This window comes from Scyliorhinus torazame, chromosome 13, assembly GCF_047496885.1.
Source record: "Scyliorhinus torazame isolate Kashiwa2021f chromosome 13, sScyTor2.1, whole genome shotgun sequence".
NCBI classification, from domain to species: domain Eukaryota; kingdom Metazoa; phylum Chordata; class Chondrichthyes; order Carcharhiniformes; family Scyliorhinidae; genus Scyliorhinus; species Scyliorhinus torazame.
In genome coordinates this window covers 83787884-83808980 of record NC_092719.1, presented here as the reverse complement: position 1 = coordinate 83808980, position 21097 = coordinate 83787884, and the positions used below count along the sequence as shown (strand labels likewise).

At 49.6% G+C, this 21097-nt stretch overlaps 1 protein-coding gene across 6 annotated transcripts in view; it reads left to right on the top strand.

The window, feature by feature from the left end:
- The window catches only part of usp44 (ubiquitin specific peptidase 44), a 94760-nt gene extending 74842 nt beyond the window's left edge, over window positions 1-19918 (top strand). For 5 of the 6 annotated variants that reach the window (XM_072471913.1, XM_072471914.1, XM_072471916.1 and 2 more), the window contains 3 exons: window positions 5024-5132; window positions 5241-5446; window positions 8547-19918. In XM_072471913.1, coding sequence (XP_072328014.1) covers window positions 5024-5132; window positions 5241-5446; window positions 8547-8713 — 482 coding nt within the window. In that variant the 3' untranslated portion in view covers window positions 8714-19918. The remainder of the gene's footprint in view (window positions 1-5023; window positions 5133-5240; window positions 5447-8546) is intronic. The other variant, XM_072471918.1, reaches the window with a different exon arrangement.
- Window positions 19919-21097: the final 1179 nt, after the last annotated feature.

Below are 21097 nucleotides of genomic sequence, written 5' to 3'. Positions count from 1 at the left end.
GCAGTGAAAAAATACAGTTACATAAGGCTACATCGGTACATGACCATTTCTCAATTCAGCCATAGTCCTTCTGCCTTCGCAAACTCCTCCGCTGCTTCCACCGTCCCAAAATAAAAGTCCTTGGATTTGTAGGTCACCCTCAACTTAGCTGGGTATACTATGCCGCACTGCACCGTACTGATGTACAGTGCCTTCTTCACCCGGCTGAAGGCAGCCCGCCTCCTTGCCAGCTCCACCGTAAATTCCTGATATATGCGTATACCAGCTCCAGCCCACTGCACCACCCGCTTCTGCTTTGCCCAGCACAGGACCTTCTCTTTCACACTGTACCTACGAAATCACAGAGTCACTACTCTTGGCGGCTCGCTCTCCTTTGGTACAGGCCTCCACGACCGATGAGCCTGATCCAGTTCATATCGGGAAGGATCATCCCCCTCCCCCAATAGCTTCGCCAACATCGTGGCAAAATACTCAAGTCAGCCTTGGGCCTTCCACTCCTTCGGGCACAATCCTCAGATTCTGTCGCCTGGATCTGTTTCCCAGTTGTCCATTTTGGCTCGCAGACTCTTGTTGATCTCTATCACCTTCCGCATCTCCTTCCCCATCGAGATAAGTTGCTCACTGCTGCGATAATGTCTCTTCCACTTACTTCAGCGCCTCACCTTGCTCCCGCACCTCCGCCACTGCGCTCAATACCGCCGCCTTCACCAGAGCAATCGCCTCCTCCACCAGCACTTTCAATACCGCCCCCATCTCCTTCCTCATCACCTCCATGTGTTTTGTGAACTGCCTTTCGAGTTCCACAGCCATCAGCGTAGTCATTTCTTCAGCCGTTGGCAATGCGGCCTCCCCTGGTGCCCCAGCCTCCACTTTTCTTGCCGTCTCCCACAGGGAGTGGCCTTTCCACTCCCCGACGGACTTTCAGCTGCTTTTTCCACGGCCGTTTTTGAACTTATTTTTGACATTTCCCTTCACTGTGCCTTCTCCCTGCTTTTGCCGCCTTCGTTGCCCCTAGGACCGGGCGTTAAACCCCGAAAATGCCGTTCTCGAACGGGAGCCCTCAAATGTGCGGCTGCCTCCTGCCCGCCGTCACCGGAAGTGTAACTGAAGCAAGTAACATAAAGACATTTAAAGGGATGATAAATAAGTAAACAAAAGAGAAACGGATATGATGGGATAGGTGGGAAGGACATGTGAATCAAAATCCGCAATAGAGCCACTGGGCCGAATAGCCTGTTTAATGTTATAATCTTGGGACGTTAAATAGTTAATCACAGGGTGGCACGTTGGTTATTACTGCTGCCTCACGCCGCTGAGGATTCCTGTTCGATGCCGGGCCTGGGTCACTGTCCATGTGGAGTTTGCACATTCTCCCCGTCTGCGTGGGTCTCCCTTTTTCTTTTTCAAATATATTTATTCAAGTTTTTCAACAAATTTTCAACAAACCCCGCCCCCCCCCCCAACAAAAAGAAAGCAACAAGAGCACAACAAGTAGAAATTATACATTGCATTTCCCCCATATACAGGGGTCTCACTCTTACAACCCAAAATAATAATTTGTATTGTCACAAGTAAGCTTACATAAACACTGCAATGAAGTTACTGGGAAAAGCCCTTAGTCGCCACATTCTGGCGCTTGTTTGGGTATATGGAGGGAGAATTCTGTCCTGGTCCACTCGTGTTGATGCAACAGTCAAGAAAGCCCAACAACGTCTCTACTTCCTACGGAAGCTAAAGAAATTTGGCATGTCTGCATTGACTCTCTCAAACTTCTACAGATGTGTGATAGAGAGCATCCTATCCAGCTGCATCACAGCCAGGTATGGCAGCTGCTCGGTCCAAGACGCAAGAAACTGCAGACTGTGGTGAATTCAGCCCAACGCATCACACAAACTTGCCACCCTCACACTGATTCTGGAAACACCTCTCGCTGCCTCAGGAAGGCAGACAGCATTGTCAGAGACCCCTGCCACCCAGGCATTGCCTTCTTCCAGACCCTTCCATCAGGCAGAAGGTACAGAAGTCTGAAGACTCGCACATCCAGCCATAGGAACAGCTTCCCCACAGCTACCAAGACTCCTCAACGACTCCCCTTCGGACTGATCTGTTCCCTGTAAGAACACTATTCACGACGCCCTATGCTGCTCTTGCTCATGTATTTGCTTTGTTTGGCCCCTTGCTCCACACTGTAACCAATCACTGTTTTGTCGATGTACCATTTGTCAATGTTCTCTGTTCATTATTCTTTTGTCTACTATGTACGTACTGTGTATGTTCCTCGGCCGCAGACAAATACTTTTCACTATACTTCGGTTCATGTGACAATAAATAAAATAAAATAAAATTCAGATGTCCAAATTAACTAACAGCATGTCTTTCGGGACTTGTGGGAGGAAACCAGAACACCCGGAGGAAACCCACGCAGACACTGAGAACGTGCAGACTCCGCACAGACAGTGACCCAAGCGGGAATCGAACCTGGGACCCTGGTGCTGTGAAGCAACAGTGCTAACCAAAGATGTGGATTGGCTACACTAAATTGCCCCTTAATTGTGAAAAAAAGAATTGAGTACTTTAAATTTATAGAAATTAAAAAGAAATAGTTCATCACGTGGAGCTGTTGTAAGGCAATTTCTGCGATGATTTTCCGTTGTGGTTCGCAAAAAAAAGGCTTCTTTCAGTGGTGTTTGTTGCTGGTGGCTGATGAATTATCCAATATTCACAAAATTAACCCAAAACTGGTGTTACAAGCCCATTTGTTAATGAGTTAGTTGCTAAGCTGCAGTTTAGTATCCATAGGATGTAGTATATAAAGTAAAGGGTTTGAGTCACATGTAGTCCAGACTGGGTTGGGGTGGCAAGGTCCTTTCCCTGAAGGACATTCGTAGACCAGGGAGGTTTTAGCTATTTTCGTTTCTAGTATTACCACAAATTACCAGATTAATTGAATTCAGTTTCATAACCTGTGCGGTGAGGTTTGAACTTGTGTTGTGAGTTTCCAATCAGTACTGTTGGCCAATACTTCAGCTCAGCTCTTTATCTTGTGTATGTTATTGAATGAATACTGATATCACTTGTACATCTGATATCACTTGTACATCCTCTAGTGGTCAGATTAAGAGCTGTTCTGACAACTGTTTAAGATTAGGGAAATTGGCTGCGATGTTGCATTTGAACAGTCATAATTTTGTTTCCTCCTTCAGAAACTAACTTTTGGCTTTAGTCACCTAGAACTGATCCCACTCAGATTGATGCATTGAAGGGACCTGATGGACATTTTGAACCTATTTCCTAGTGAGAATGTGTCCATAAAGCTGTCCCCAGTTCAGTCAGCACTCTGTCTGCAGCTGCAGTACATCTGGTTGGTGAGCGGGGTTTGTGAAGGAGTACAGGATCTTTACTTTAGAACTTTGCTCCACTTGGTCTTGGCCTGCTCAATGCTGACAGTTGCCTGAAATTAAAACCACCAGTTTCCAGCCCTACAGTTTCAGAAGTAAATCATAAACGAGAAACGGCAAGTTGTTTCATGGGATGTAGGGGTCACCGGTTGGGCCAGCATTTATTGCACATCCCTAATTGTCCTTGAGGGGGCACTTGAGAGTCAACCACATTGCTGTGGGTCTGGAGTCACATGTAGGCCAGACCAGGTAAGGGCAACACATTTCCTTCCCTAAAGGACATTACTGAACCAGAATGGTTTTCACAACAACTGACAATGGTTTCATGGTCATCATTAGACTTTTAATTCCAAGTTTTTATTTAATTCAAGTTTCACCATTTGCCATGATGGGATTCGAACCTGGGAACCCAGAGCATTACCCTGGGTCTCTGGATTAGTAGTCCAGTGGCAATGCCACAACACCATCACTTCCCTACAAATAGAAACACATGATTGGGTCATTATAATTTATGTAATATTGGGTGGGTTATATTACAAATTATAATGTCCAATTCCATGTATTGCTTAAGGAATAACTTGCATTAATATAGCGCTTTATCACTTGAGAATTGTAAAGTGCCTCATGTAGTAAATTAGTTCTGAGAAATCGAGCTGGTTTAGCACAGTGGGCTAAATAGCTGGCTTGTAATACAGAACAAGGGAGCAGCGTGGGTTCAATTCCCGTACCGGCCTCCCCGAACAGGCGCCGGAAACAGGCGACTAGGGGCTTTTCACAGTAACTTCATTGAAGCCTACTTGTGACAATAAATTATTATTATTATTATTATTTAAAAAAATAAATTTAGAGAACCCAATTCATTTTTTCCAATTAAGGGGCAATTTAGCGTGGCCAATCCACCTACCCTGCACATCTTTGGGTTGTTAGGGCGAAACCCACCAAACACGGGGAGAATGTGCAAACTCCACACGGACGGTGACCCAGAGCCGGGATCGAACCTGGGACCTCGGCGCCGTGCGGCTGCAGGGCTAACCCACTGTGCCACCGTACTGCCCATTATTATTATTATTATTATAACACTAAGAGCAATGAACATAATTTTCTCAAGGTACATACTGAAATATTTGTGATTTTGCTGTGTACCTTTTTTAATGCTATGTTAAAATGTAGCCTAAGAAAATACTTTGAGATAGTTTTCTAAATTCTTATATAATTCATATGTTTTATTTTTTGAGTGGAGCGTTCGGAGCCAAAACCATTTTGGTTCAGGCTTTACTATGCAGGTATGGCCATATGATACTCAACCAGTGCGAAAACAGCGCCTGTGATTTCTAAAATGAATGACAGCCAGAAACTTTCATCTCTTGGGTGATATGTGCTCCAGCTTTTGTGTATTTTGCTTTTACAATTGACATTAGTCTGCTCCATATCTGGCAACGGTTTGTGGTTTAGAACATGCAGTATTTTCCATAGCGCACAGAACGTGCAGCTAAACTGAAAATGCGAATTCCAGCCCTAGGCTCAGACTGATCTGTATTCACTCTGGGTGATGCAACATTTCATGAACTAAATTGAAACTTTACCTAATGATGTTTGAGATGTTCAAATGTTGCTTCATGTCCTAGGGAAACGCAGGAAGTCATCTTCAAAACCTTTGATCCTGACTGAAGCTCAAAAACAGCTAATGGTCCACAAGCTACCTCGGGTTCTGCGACTACACCTCAAACGCTTTCGGTAATGTAACTTTTTTTTAAATAGTTAAGAGCTCCTTGCTCTTTGGTTTATAATTGTAATTATTCCAATTATAATTCTTCACTCAGTTCTTTGGGATTTTTTTTGCAGATGGTCAGGTCGCAATCACCGTGAGAAGATAGGAGTACATGTGAGCTTTGACCAGGTACTAAACATGGAACCATACTGCTGCAGAGAGTTGGCAGAAACCCTCGGGCCCAACTGCTTCATATATGACCTGGCTGCTGTGGTCATGCATCATGGAAAGGGCTTTGGCTCAGGGCACTATACCGCATATTGCTACAGTACTGATGGAGGTGTGTATTCATTCTATCTTGGAGTTGCGTGATTGGGAAATAGGAAAGTGGGAACTGAAATCTGTATGGTAATGTGAAAATATTCTACCTGATGTTTCTTTATCAATTATTGAATACATATTTACCCAGAAATACTGAGTAGAATTGTCAGTCGTGAAAATCAGAGGGCTACATCTGTCGAATTGTATGAAGAATCTGCTGGATGGGGAAATGAATGGCTGTTCTGTGGTTTCTGTGTCCTTTCCCCGCTCCATAACATCTGCAAATTTTATTAAAGGGCATGGCCCGGTGCTGGATCCTCTGGCACTGATGGAAATCACAACTGTATCTGAACCATTTCTGTAATTGCAAATCTGAGCATTAATTAACTCAGTTGGTTAGATAGCTCAAATGTGATGCAGAATGATGCCAACTGCATATCCCCGTAGTGGCTCTGGTCATTCATGGAGGTTTGCCTCCTTGCCTTGGCCCACCCATGTGAAGCTGTATGTGTCAAGCTATATATAACTGATTGTCTCTCTTTAATAGAGAGAGATGTCTATGGTCCTTTGTGATGATCCTTTGTGGCCCATGGCTAAATACTTAATTATGGTAGAAGTGGTGACATTAAACATACCCAACCAAGAGTGGGATTTGTCTGGGGTCAGTCTTCCACTCTGCCCTAGTAGTTTGCCTTAACTTTAATTTCATGAATATTCTGTTACACCGGTGTGAGCTGTCCGGCCGGTGTGAGCTGTCCGGCCGGTGTGAGCTGTCCGGCCGGTGTGAGCTGTCCGCTCATCATTTTCAGTACCTGATGCATTCAATAAAGGTTTAAGTTATGGGTTCACTTTATCGTTGATAAATTAGGGTTACCATTTTTCTCTCTCTCCCTTTACATAGATACATAGAACATACAGTGCAGAAGGAGGCCATTTGGCCCATCGTGTCTGCACCGACGCACTCAATCCCTCACTTCCATCCTATCCCCACAACCCAATAACCCCTCCTAACCTTTTTGGTCACTAAGGGCAATTTATCATGGCCAATCCACCTAACCTGCACGTCTTTGGACTGTGGGAGGAAACCAGAACAGCTGGAGGAAGCCCATGCAGACACTGCGAGAACGTGCCAACTCCGCATAGACAGTGACCCAGCGGGGAATCGAACCTGGGACCCTGGCGCTGTGAAGCCACAGTGCCAGCCACGTGTGCTGCCCAAACCCATGACCCACAGCCTTTGGCGTCTACTCTGTCGATAAGCTGACTGCCAAAAGTAAAAATGGCTTTGAATGACACGCTTGCCTCACCCAAGACTACACACTGGGAGAGGGTCTTGTTTGCAGATTTGCATCCGAGCACTTTGACTAATACAATACCACCATAACATACGGAGGACGTGTTTGATGTATAAATTTGAGCTTTCCTCTCAATCCCCTCTCTTTTACCCCAGTCCTCCAAACATCTCGCACTTGGTTCCAAAGTCCTGCTTCAGCAGACATGCTGTCAACACTTGCCATTCACTTGCATTTCCACCTAGGAGAGCTAGCAGAAGACCGTTGCCATCGTACGACAGTCGCCCTGATTTAAATCGATGCTTCAGGGGAATGCATGAATTGTATTCAAGTTCAGATGATTTTGCGAGTCTGTCTGTGGCCCGTCCCCGCCTCGGTCCCGCGGGCCCCGGTCCCGCTGGGCCCGTCGCGGCCTCGGTCCCGCTGGGCGTGTCGCGGCCTCGGTCCTGCTGGGCCCGTCCCGGCCACGGTCCCGCTGGGCCCGTCACGGCCTTGGGCCCGTCGCGGCCTCGGTCCCGCTGGGCCCGTCGCGGCCTCGGTCCCGTCGCGGCCTCGGTCCCGCTGGGCCTGTCGCGGCCTCGGGCCCGTCGCGGCCTCGGTCCCGCTGGGCCCGTCGCGGCCTCGGTCCCGCTGGGCCCGTCGCGGCCTCGGTCCCGCTGGGCCCGTCGCGGCCTCGGTCCCGCTGGGCCCGTCGCGGCCTCGGTCCCGCTGGGCCCGTCGCGGCCTCGGTCCCGCTGGGCCCGTCGCGGCCTCGGTCCCGCTGGGCCCGTCGCGGCCTCGGTCCCGCTGGGCCCGTCGCGGCCTCGGTCCCGCTGGGCCCGTCGCGGCCTCGGTCCCGCTGGGCCCGTCGCGGCCTCGGTCCCGCTGGGCCCGTCGCGGCCTCGGTCCCGCTGGGCCCGTCGCGGCCTCGGTCCCGCTGGGCCCGTCGCGGCCTCGGGCCCGCGGAGCCCGTCACGTCCCGGCCTCGGTCCCGCGGGGCCCATCTACATGGGTCTCTTCCCGGCCTCGGTCCCGCGGAGCCCATCTTCATGGGGCCTGTCCAGGCCTCGGTCCCGCTGGGCCCGTCCCGGCCTCGGTCCCGCTGGGCCCGTCCCGGCCTCGGGCCCGCCCTTGCCTCGGTCCCGCTGGGCCCGTCCCGACCCGGCCCCGGTCCCGCTGGGCCCGTCCTGACCCGGCCCCGGTCCCGCTGGGCCCGCCCCGTCCCGGCCGCGGGGTCCGTCCCGACCTCGGTCCCGCGGGGCCCATGTACATGGGGCCTGTCCCTGCCTCGGTCCCGCGGGGCCCGTCTCTGCCTCGGTCCCGCGGGGTCCGTCCCTGCCTCGGTCCCGCGGGGCCCGTCCCTGCCTCGGTCCCGCGGGGCCCGTCCCGGCCTCGGTCCCGCGGGGCCCGTCCCGGCCTCGGTCCCGCGGGGCCCGTCCCTGCCTCGGTCCCGCGGGGCCCGTCCCGGCCTCGGTCCCGCGGGGCCCGTCCCGGCCTCGGTCCCGCGGGGCCCGTCCCGGCCTCGGTCCCGCGGGGCCCGTCCCGGCCTCGGTCCCGCGGGGCCCGTCCCGGCCTCGGTCCCGCGGGGCCCGTCCCGGCCTCGGTCCCGCGGGGCCCGTCCCGGCCTCGGTCCCGCGGGGCCCGTCCCGGCCTCGGTCCCGCGGGGCCCGTCCCGGCCTCGGTCCCGCGGGGCCCGTCCCGGCCTCGGTCCCGCGGGGCCCGTCCCGGCCTCGGTCCCGCGGGGCCCGTCCCGGCCTCGGTCCCGCGGGGCCCGTCCCCGCCCATGTCTCTGTTATGTTACCAGTGACTTCAGTTTGCACAGTAATTGCGATTTTGACTCTCTTATAGGATTATGGGTCCATTGTAACGATTCCACAGTGACCATCTGTGCTGTGGATGAAGTTTGTAAAGCTCAAGCCTACATTCTCTTCTATACTCGCCGATTTCCTCACAACATTAAAGTACCATCACCACCTGCCTCACTTGGAAATCATTCGACACCAGTATCGTCGTGAATGAAACTTGGAAATTCCATATGTTATAACTACTTTCTCAAGCACAGTTCAATCCAGAGGCAACATTGTTCTAACGTTTTGACACCATTTTGGTTTTGTAAGGATTTTGTACTTTACTGGTGTAGCTGTGACTTTCCTTTTGAACAAGTGTACAGTACATTCATAGTTTTGTAGTGTATTTTTTTATCTTAACAGAGAAATATTTGGGAGTAATTTGAGTAAATGCTTCTATTCTTTCACATGCAGTAATGTTCCAGTAATAGCCAGAGAGAGTTTCTATTTTCCATACATTTGATCAAGTGGAATTCGTTAGATCAACACAGTGTGAAGTTTGCAGCTCGAGTCATCGCTCCTTCTGATGGGCAAGACACTATTTGATGTGGTATTATTGTTTCTCACTTGACAGTCTCCGAAATCAAATAGTTTGCATGTTCCTCCTTGCTCCAACATTGAATTGTATTTCTGTGATACAGATTCTCTATCTTGAAATGGGCTTTGCTGTAATCTGTGCAGGTTTCTTTGGATAAAAACTCAACTTTTCTATGTTTAAAAACACAATGTTCGGTTGGTCCTTTGTTCCGTCACACATTACTCTGGTTAAGCCTGATCAGTGGAACCTCACTAGGATGTCCTCTTCTGGGAGCTTTGAAATGGAAAAGTAGTCTTTAATTTCGTTTCAGTGCTTTTCTGTCTCCCTCTATCAACTGTCAGCCATCATTAACTATTGTCTACTTTCTTTACCTCTTCCCCCTTGTGTTACAATTTGTTTTCATTTCAGAAATAATTGTACCTGAAAACAATTAACTTTAAAGAAAGAGTCCCGAATGGATTATCTCTGGTCTGTAACAGTTTGGAAATGACTGGAAATCCTATCTGAGATCATGGAGGCATTGGATATTCGGGAGCGATTTATGAAATTTGAGCATGCTCTCACTAAAAAAAGAGCCCGTTGAGAGAGGATATGACTGATTATAATACTGAATAATGTTGGCCATGACCCAGTAGGTAGTGGATATGTCATGTGCTTGTGACTTTGGACCTCTGGTTCCGAAAGCTCCTCATTACAGGGGTGTTTCTCCTTGTGCCTCGATCTATTCTAGCCCGATTGACAAAAGTTGATCGCTGTGGTTAGTCAACAAGGTTCATTAGGTTGATTCCTGAGATGAACGTGTTGTCCCATGAGGAAAGGTTCAGCAGGTTGGACCTATATTCTGTGGAATTTAGAAGAATGAAAGTTTGTCTCATTGGAGTATATAAGATTCTGAGCAGATTGGACAGGTTCGATGCGGAGAGGATGTTTCCTTTCATGGCGGAATCCAGAACAAAGCGACTCAGTTCCGAAATAAGGTGTCTCCCATTTAAGTTGGAGATGAACAGGAATTTCTCCTTTTAGAGGTTTGTTAGTGTTTGGAATTCTCTTCCTCAGTGAGCAGTGGAAGCTGGGACATTGAATATATTCAAGACTGAGTTACATTGGTGATTGGCAAAGGCTTCAAGACTTATTGGGGGGGGGGGGGTCAGGAAGATGGAGTTGATAATGAGATCAGACATTGTCTTCAATAGTGGAGCAGTCTCAATGGGCTAAATGGCTGTTTCCATTTTCTCATGTTTTTATAACAACTCCTTTGAGGCATGTGTTTTTTTCCATTGGGATTCCTCAGTTCCCTGTGTTTGCCTCTCATAGCTATCCAAAATTCATCCTTCCTGCTTTCCTACAACAAAGTCTTTTAATATTTCACATTCTGGTTTAGTGCTGCCACCTAGCAGCTGACATTGGGAATGATGGCAACTGACGGTTCTACATGTGCTGCAATTCTTAACGTGTTGTGAGGGGCCAGAGGCTGAAGCAATTGAGCATTGATACCAGACACAGCAGTATGACCTACATTAACGCTGAACATTCTCCACATTGGCCAGGCCTGCCCAGCCAGAGCTTTGTGCTTGCATGCTATTCTTCAGCCCTGGGAAAAATGGAAGAGAGAACATCCTCCATTTACAGCATCCTGAAATGACACTGATCTCTACAATTGATGCCGGTACACAGAAATAGCACTGAAACCAGCCATTCAGCCCAATAAGTTGATAAATCACATTTATTTCCCCCCAATCCCATATCCCTTCATTCACTTACCCAACCTATCTTGAATGTCAACGAAAACCCCACAGCCTCACACCTCTGTATAAAATGTTTCTCCTACTCTCTAATCTAAATCTTGGACAGTTCATTTTATATCTATGTTCTCTCATTCTGGATCCCTTTACTGGCAGCAGTCACCTATCTACCCTTCTATTTGCATTCTTTAAAAAAAAAAAAATTTCTATTAAAGTTTTCACAAAATATCAACAACAAAATGAAAAAGGAACCCAATAGAATTAAATACAAGACAAAATAAAACCACCCCCGTGCCCCCCCCCCCCCCAATACATAAATAATAAATTAACACCCCAAATTAACACCTAGCAAATATATACACCCCTTCATATCCCCCAGTGTAGACAAACAAAAATAAAATAGAACCCCCCCCCCCACCGGGTTGCTTCTGCTGACCGTTGTCTACCGTTCTGCCAGGAAGTCCAAGAACAGTTGCCACCGCCTGAAAAACCCTTGCACCAAATCCCTTAAGGCAAATTTCAACCTCTCCAATTTAATAAACCCCGCCATATCGTTGATCCAGGATTCCACGCTTGGGGGCCTCGCATCCTTCCACTGAAGAAGAATCTTTCGCCGGGCTACCAGGGACGCAAAGGCCAGAATACCGGCCTCTTTCGCCTCTTGCACTCCCGGCTCCCCTGCAACCCCAAATATTGCGATTTCCCCAACCCGGTTTGACCCTGGATCCTACCACCCAAGACACGCCCTCCCAAAACTCCTCCAGCGCTGGGCATGCCAGAACATATGGGTGTGCTTTGCTGGGCTCCCTGAGCACCTAACACACCTGTCCTCACCCCCAAAAAAACCGGCTCATCCTTGTCCTGGTCATGTGTGCCCTGTGCAGCACCTTAAACTGTATGAGGCTGAGCCTCGCGCACGAAGAGGAAGAATTCACCCTCCCCAAGGGCATCTGCCCACGTCCCCTCCTCGATCTCCTCCCCCAACTCCTCCCACTTACCTTTCAACTCCACCACCGAGGCCTCCTCCTCCTCCTACATCATCTGGTAAGTTGCCGAGATCTTCCCCTCTCCAACCCACCCACTCCGAGAGCACCCTGTCATGTATCGTGCGTGGCAGCAGCAGCGGGAATTCCACCACTTGCCGCCTGGCAAATGCCCTTACCTGTAGATACCTAAAGGTGTTCCCCAGGGGGAGCCCATACTTCTCCTCCAGCTCACCCAGGCTCGCGAACTTCCCATCCACAAACAGGTCCCCCAACCTTCGTATCCCTGCCCTGTGCCACCCCGAAAACCCTCCATCTATTCTCCCTGGGACAAACTGGTGGTTCCCCCGTATTGAGGTCCACACCGAGGCCCTCACTTCCCTCCCTGTGCCGCCTCGACTGCCCCCAGATTTTGAGGTTAGCCGCCACTACTGGGCTCGCGGTATACCTCATTGGAGGGAGCGGCAGCGGAGCCGTTGCCAGCGCCTCCAGACTCGTACCCTCACAAGACGCCGTCTCCAGCCTCTTCCATGCAGCCCCCTCCATCACCCACTTGCGCACCATCGCCACATTGGCGGCCCAGTAGTACCCACAGAGGTTGGGCAGTGCCAACCCCACCCCATCCCTACTCCGCTCCGGGAACACCCTTCTCACCCTCGGGAGTCCCTCGCGCCCACACAAACCCCGTTATGCTCCTGTTGACCCGCTTAAAGAAGGCCTTCGCGATAAGAATGGGGAGGCACTGGAATAGGAACAAATACCTTGGGAGCACCGTCATCTTAACTGACTGCACCCTACCCGCCAGGGACAGCGGCAACGTGTCCCACCCCTTAAACTCCTCCTCCATTTGCTCCACTAGCCTCGTGAAATTAAGTCTATGCAGGGCCCCCCCAGCTCCTGGCCACCTGGACCCCCAAATACCTGAAGCTCATCTCCGCCCTTTTTAGTGGGAGCTCGCCAATCCCCCTCTCCTGGTCCCCTGGGTGAACCATGAACAACTCGCTCTTCCCCATGTTAAGCTTCTACCCTGAGAAATCCCCGAACTCCCTGAGGATCCTCATTACCTCCGGCATTCCCCCCACTGGATCCGCCACATATAGCAGCAAGTTGTCCGCATAGAGCGACACCCTATGCTGCTCCCCATCCCGCACCAACCCCCTCCAGTTCCTCGACTCCCTCAGTGCCATAGCCAGGGGTTCAATCGCCAGTGCGAAGAGCAGGGGGGACAGGGGACACCCCTGCCTCATCCCTCGATGCAACCAAAAGTACTCCTACCTCTTGTTCGTGACCACACTCGCCATCGGGATCTCGTACAACAGCCTAACCCACCTGACAAACCCCTCCCCAAACCCGAACCTCTTCAGCACCTCCCACAAGTACCCCCACTCTACCCCATTGAAGGCCTTCTCAGCGTCCATCGCTGCCACTATCTCCGCCTCCCCCTCCCTCGCCGGCATCATAATAACGTTCAGGAGCATCCGCACATTGGCGTTCAACTGCCTCCCCTTCACGAACCCTTTCTGGTATTCGTGGATCACGTGCGGCACCCAGTCCTCAATTCTCGTGGCTAAGACCTTCGCCACCATCTTGGCATCTATGTTTAACAACGAAATTTGCCTGTAAGACCCACACTGCAGGGGATCCTTGTCCCGCTTGAGGATCAAGGAGATCAGTGCCCAGGACATCATCGGGGCAAAGCCCCCCCCCCCTACCTTGCCTCATTGAAGGTCCTAACCAGCAACGGGCCCAACAGGTCCACATATGTTTTGTAGAATTCGACCGGGAAACCGGCCAGCCCCGGTGCCTTCCCCGCCTGCATGCTCCCTATCCCTTTGGCCAGCTCCTCCAGCCCAATCGGGGCCCCTAATCCCGCCACCAGTCCCTCCTCCACCTTCGGGAACCTCAATTGTCCAGAAAGCGGCCCATCCCTCCCTCCTCCAGTGGGGGCTCGGACCGATACAGTTCTTCATAAAAGTCCCTGAAGACGCCATTGATGCCAACCCCACTCCGCACCACACACCCTCCCCGATCCTTAACTCCCCCGATCTCCCTAGCTGCGTCCCTCTTCCGAAGCTGATGCGCCAGCATCCGGCTTGCCTTTTCCCCACATTCATAAACCGCCCCCTGGGCCTTCCTCCACTGCGCCGCTGCCTTCCTGGGGGTCAACAGGTCGAATTCAGCCTGGAGGCTACGCCTCTCCCTCAGCAGTCCCTCCTCCGGCACCTCCGCGTACCTCCTGTCTACCCTCACCATCTCCCCCACCAGCCTCTCTCTCTGCTCTCTCCTCCTTGTGGGCCCTAATGGAGATCAGCTCTCCCCTAACCACCACTTTCAGCACCTCCCAACCCTTCCCCACTCGGACCTCCCCGTAATCGTTGGCCTCCAGGTATCTCTCTATGCTTCCTCGGACCGGCTCACTCACCTCCTCGTTCGCCAACAGCCACAATGGCTGCTGGTCCCTCTCCTCCCCCAGCTCTAGGTCTACCCAATGCAGGGCGTGATCCGAAATGGTTATCGCCGAGTACTCGGTATCCTCTACTCTCGCTATCTCATAATAAAAAAAAGTTGATTCGGGAATAAGCCTTATGAACATGCGAGAAGAATCCCTTGCAAATCTCCAAGGGTCCACCCCTCCCATCTGGTCCATAAACCCCCTCAGCACTTTAGCCGCCGCCGGCTTCCGACCCGTCCTAGACCTGGAGCGGTCCAGTGCCGGTTTCAACACAGTGTTAAAGTACCACCACCACCCCCCGCCCCATTATCAGGCCCCCCACTTCCAAGTCCGGGATCCGACCCAACAAGCGCCGCATAAAACCCGCATCGTCCAAGTTCGGGGTGTACACGTTGACCAGTACAACCCTCTCCCCTTGCAGCTTACCACTTACCATTACGTACCTGCCGCCATTGTCTGTCACAATGCTCGACGCCTCGAACGACACCCTCTTTCCCACCAAGATCGCCACCCCTCGATTTTTGGCATCCAGCCCCGAATGAAACACCTGACCTACCCACCCCTTCCTCAATCTTACCTGGTCTGCCACCTTCAGGTGTGTCTCCTGGAGCATAACCACATCCGCCTTCCGCCCCTTCAGGTGCGCGAACACGCGGGCCCGCTTGACCGGCCCGTTCAGTCCCCTTACATTCCAGGTTATCAGCTGGATCACCCCCTCCCCACCCCCCACCCCCCTGCCGACTAGCCATAACCCCTCCTTGGCCCGCACCCCATGCCCGGCCCGTTCCCCACGGCGGCAGACCCCCGTCCCAACCCCCTCTACTCGCTCCAGCTCCCCCTTGACCATACCATCAGCAACCCGGTTCTCCCCCCCCACCCCCCAGCTAGGACCCCTCCTAGCTGCTTTGCTCCCCCCATTGCACTCCCACAAGTCAGCTGACTCCTGCTAACCCGGCCACTCCTGCCTCTCCTTCGACTCCTCCCATTGTGGGACATCCCCTCCTCTTCCATTACCCATCAGCAGGCTCTCCGCCTCCCCCTTCCACCCCCAGCGCGGGAAACCGCCCCTCCCCCTCCAGCCTTCAGCGCGGGAAAAAGCCCACGCTTACCACCTGCCCGGCCCCGCCACCTCTGACGCAGCTCCTTTTACAGGCCCATTCCCCTCACCCCCGACTCGAGCCTCACCCTCCCCGCGGGGCCCCATCCCCCCCTACCGGCTATCCACCCCTACTCCATTTACTTGCCCCCCCCCCTCCAAGAGCCCACCCGACAGACCCAACCAAAACAGTGCCCAACCCACCCTAACCACCCACACCGAATCAAAAGGAAACAAGAGCAAAGAACCCCCCCTCAAAATGTAACACAACAACAGCAATCCCCGACCACCCATCCCGACCCTCCGTTTGTGTCCAGCTTCTCGGCCTGAACAAAGGCCCATGCCTTCGGGGACTCAAAATAATGGTGCCGGTCCTTGTAGGTGACCCAGTCGCGCCGGCTGCAGCATGCCAAACTTCACCCCCTTCCTGTGCAGCACCGTGTTCGCCTGGTTGTACCCGGCCCTGTTCTTCGCCACCTCCGCACTCCAGTCCTGATATATTCGAACCTCCGCGTTCTCCCACCTGCTGCTCCTGTCATTCTTGGCCCATCTGAGCGCGCACTCCCGATCAGCGAACCGATGAAACCGCACCAGCACCGCCCGCGGCGGCTCGTTAGCCTTGGGCCTCCTCGCCAGCACTCTATGGGCCCCATCCCGCTCCAGGGGCCCCTGGAAGGATCCCGCTCCCATCAGCGAGTTTAACATGGTGACCACGTAGACCCCCACGTCCAACCCTACCAGCCCCTCCGGGAGGCCCAAGATCCACAGATTCTTCCACCTCGACCAATTCTCCATCTCCTCGAACCGTTCCTGCCATTTCTTGTGGTGCGCCTCCACCTTTACCGCTAGGCCCAAGATCTTGTCCTCGTTATCGGAGATCTTTTGTCGGATCTCGTGGATCGCCACCCCCTGGGCCGTCTGGGTCACCAGCAGCTTATCGATAGAAGCCTTCATCGGCTCCAGCAGGTCCGCTTTGAGCTCCCTGAAGCAGCGCTGGATAACCTCCTGCGCCCACTGCATCCACGCTGCCTGGTCCCTGCCCGCCGCCATCTTGCTCCTCTTCCCTCTCACTTTCTTTGGGTTCACCACCACTTTTTTAGTCGCCCCGCTCCTGGTCCAAGCCATACACTGTCGGGAGAATATTGCAGTCTTCTTCCCACACCGGGAAATGTCGAAAAAATGCCGTTGGGGGTCCTGAAAAGAGCCCAAAAGTCCGTTCCAAGCGGGAGCTGCCGAACGTGCGACTTAGCTCTGCATAACCGCAACCAGAAGTCATGTTCTATTTGCATTCTAAAGAAAAAAATGTACTTTTTTTATTCCCAATATTCTATATTTTGTGCTTTGATTAGTGGATGCATTTTCGTGCTAGCCAAAGAAATGTTTATTTTGTACACCTATATTGTCACTGTGTTTGAATAATGCTAATAGGTATCCCTGCCAAAGTGTAGCAGAACCAAACCTTAAACACTGGTTCCGTGAGCAGCACGGTGGCGCAGTGGGTTAGCCCTGTTGCCTCACGGCGCTGAGGTCCCAGGTTCAAATCCCGGCTCTGGGTCACTGTCTGTATGGAGTTTGCACATTCTCCCTGTGTTTGTGTGGGTTTTGCCCCCACAACCCAAAGATATGCTGGGTAGGTGAATTGGCCACTCTAAATTGCCCCTTAATTGGAAAAAATGAATTGGTCCTCTAAATTTTTTTTAAAACACTGGTTCCGACCAACATATTCCCAGTGCCTGAGGCCTGTGCGCCTTTCAGTGCAGGAAAATAGTTGCTGACTCTGCAGTCATTTGGAGAAAGGTCTGGGGGAACTGTATCACGGATTGTAAAGACAGTAATACTAGATGCAGCTTTCACTCATGTTTCACTGTAACTCTGCTCTGAACCTTTTTAGGACAAAACTGGTCATCAGTGGTGGGGAGGGAGGAGAAGAGGAGAGATGGTGCTATATTGACAACGTCACTAGATCAGTAATCCGGAGGCCCAGGCTAATGTTCTGGGGACCCTGGGTTTAAATCCCATCTCAATGCAATTAATAAATCAGGAATATAAAGCTGGTCTCAGTAATGGTGACCATGACAGCTATCATTTGAGTATTGTAAAATCCATCTGGTTCACTAATGTCCTTATCTGGTCTGGCCTACCTCTGACTCCAAACTCTTAACTGCCCCCTGAAGTAGATCACTCAATTCGGGGGCAACGAATGTTGCCACCGACATCTGTGTCCCATGAAAGAATAAAGAAAAATTCACTGCTTTACATAAGATATTCGGCATATTGTGTATGTTTCCTGAAGAAATCCTGAAGTAATCCACTGCCTGTCGTCTCACACCTCTATATCTTCCTTTGCTTTACTGTGACCATCCTTCTGCTCTGGTTTTTATGCAATTCTAACCTGTACGTTGGAATAACAATATCCCTTTAACCAAGAGTGCTGAAATCCAGTGAAGGTTGAGTGGGAGGTCTAAGCTTGAATGTAACTTGCTGGATATGCACTTCTTTGAATGTAGGAATAACTTCCATTTACGTAGCGTTTTAAATGTAACGAAACATCCCAACAGCAGTGTTTTTGAGAAACTCGGGTGTGGAAACCAGGACATCAATTCGAGGCACGCTGTACTTTAATAAGGGCCTGCTGTATACCTTTCTGCTTGAAGTTTTACAATACTGACTGCACAGAGGGGACTGGAATTCTCCCCAAGCCTGTGCCGATCATATTGGCCAAATTGTTGGACACTGACCCATGTTTTGGGTATATGTGCAATATTTACTAGCCGTGTAAGATTATGCAAAGGTTACTTTGTTCCTGTTTTTCTGCACCTTTTATATGCAAAACCTGAAAGTATCTGCCAATCACAGGGCAACAAATCCCTTCACAGGGAGTTTTATACTTTAGAATTCTGTTTGTGCTATCTTATAAAGTCAACCAAATCAACTCTTGTAATTTGAACTGTTCAGCATTCTTGTTGGAATCTTCAGTTGGCTTATTTTGAGAAATTCCAAGTCAGTGTTGCAGTGTTTTTTTTTAAAAAGTAAGACTATGAAATTCCTCAACTATAAAAGGATCATGAGGTCTGATTTTAAAATTCATATTCGGGTTCTCAGATAAGGAAACCTGTCACAGGAGTGTGGCATTTAATATTGGTCTAGTTTTCATTTGTTAATGGCAAAAATTTGTTTTGGATCAGGATTTCTCCACAACTGCTATTTTCCAGTCTCTCCTTCACTTAAGTTCCAAGCACAAGCATCCTGCTTCTGTCTGACTGAGATTTTCCTCCTTTTCAGTCTCGTCTCCAAAATGATGTGGTCCATTTGGCTGTGAATCCACAAATTCCCAATGACCAAAACAAAATCAAATATTAAGATGCATTTTTCAAAGCTTTTTTATACTAACTTCTGAGCTAGTTATTTAGTTCTTCTATTAAGAATACAGTATCTCTGTGCTAAGTATCTGATCATCATTTATAATCCATGGCAACCTGTTCACTTCTAATTTTTGGTGCCGTCCCACATACAATGTCATTGACATTATCATGGCAGGGGTTGGTTTCCTACATGTACAAGTTCTCATCAATCTCTTGCGGCGTGTAGTCATTGGATCTGATGCCCATACTAGGGGAGGCAGTGGTCTTGTCACTAGACACATAATCCAGAGACCCAGGGTAATGGCTGAGAACCCGGGTTCAAATCTGACCCATAGTGAAATTTGAATTCAGTAAAAATCTGGAATTTAAAGTCTGATCGTTGTAAAAACCAATGTCCTTAGAGAAATAAATCTGCCGTACTTACCCATCCTACATGTGACTCCAGATCCACAGCAATGTGGTTGACAGTTAAATGCCCTCTGGTGTGGGCAATACATGTTGGCCCAGCCAGCGACACCCAAATTCCATGAAGAAATTTTTAAAAGCTACCAGTAGTCTATTATTTTGTTTATGAACTCAGTTATTGAAAGTATTCTTCAGTAGTATATGCCACACGAATATTACCTGACATTTAGTTTGAACAATGGTGCCCAGAGGGCTAGATATTGTCATTTCTTTTTACTGGGGTTATTAAATTCTGTTCACTCTTGTCCTGGAACTTTTGTACAATATTTGAGCATAATCTTAATTTTTACTGAACGTTTTGAAGCAAAATAGTTATTTTTTCAGTCATCTCGAAGATAAGAGAATTTTTCTAAACCATTAACTTATAGTAAGAAAAGTTAGTTTAATATGATTGTGCCAAAAATATTAGGGGACAGGGGAAAATGAAAGCAGGAAATGGAAGGTTATTGCTTCAATCTCATAACCAAGGTTTGGATTCAAGGTTTTACTGTTTTTCAAATATGCAGATACTATATCAGATGAATTTTTTGCATGTATGTGCACCTAACTTTAATCAACAGGTTCAGCTATGTGGCATTTTATAGAATAATCAGCTTTAAACCTGATTTCGTTAATTAACAAACTTATTCTTGTTGCTAGCTGTAAGATGTTGGTTGTCATAAAGTAATTCTATGCAAAAATTGTTACCTCAACTTCTAGATATTTTACCTCAATAAAATGAACTTTAACATAAAATGGCAGCTTGTGAGCATTTACTTCCAGCCATATTGGCTATACCTCCAGGGCAAACCTGTTTTCTGGACACTTGTTCCACCCCCTATACTAGGCAGCTGCAACTCAAGGGAAATTGTTAACTTTTCAATTCAACTTTTTACCAACATTGCTGTTCATTGGCAAGTGAACAGGCAATTAACTTGAGGGACTTGCTGCCTTTAGTTCGATATTGAACCAGATTTCTATCTGGTCCAGGGTACCACTCTCACTGCTTGATGTTTTAGATTCTGCCCTAGTACTCGTCCAAATACCCAAGCACGGAGTGGTGTTAGTAAATACAAAGACTTTCGATACCCAAGGAATACTAAGTGACAGAGAATATAGGCACACTACATTGTAGTTAGTTGATCAATTCCTTTGATATCACAACCTGATAGTTGGATCTTCCTTTTTGGTTTGGTTTGGACTGGTCAGCTGGTTTTCAGTACTGCACTAGGTATGCACTTTTTTTCAACTATCTGCCCTTGGTGTTAGAATGTAGATGGTATTAACGGTTGTGTTTATAGTGCATCCCAAGATCTGCTGGGCCTTGAATCAGGTTAGCCAGATTGGGTAAAGATGCTTGGTTGCCTTCCCTGTGAAAGATATCAGTGAAGCAGTTGTGTTTTGTGGCAACCTGGAAATTTCACATAGGCAATAGATTTGAACCCAAACCCCTGGTTTTACCAGTCCTTTGACATAACCACTTGGCTAAATTGTCTTACTCTGAGGTGGAAGCTCTCCTGTTAGTTATTTTCTGGCAAGTAATGAGGCAGGAAAACAGTTGATTGGGTAGTACAATGGTTAGCACTGCTGCATCACAGCACCGGAGACCTGTATTCAATTCTGACCTCTGGTGACTGTGTGGAGTTTGTATGTTCTTCCTGTGTCTGTAGATTTCCTCCCACCGCCCAAAGATGTGCAGAATTGCCCCTAGGTGGGGTTATGGGGATTTGGTGGAGAGGGCCGGTGCAGACTCTAGGGGAATAGCAGCCTTCTGCACTGTAGGGATTCTATGATTGCAGCAGCTTCACCTACTCCAGTGACAGGCAACCTAGGTCGCTGAGTGGCCCTGCTTCATCTCAGTGGGCCACAAGATTGAAATTGGGCTTGTTCACTAACCATGGCCCCATGAATAAGATTAAATATATCTAATACACA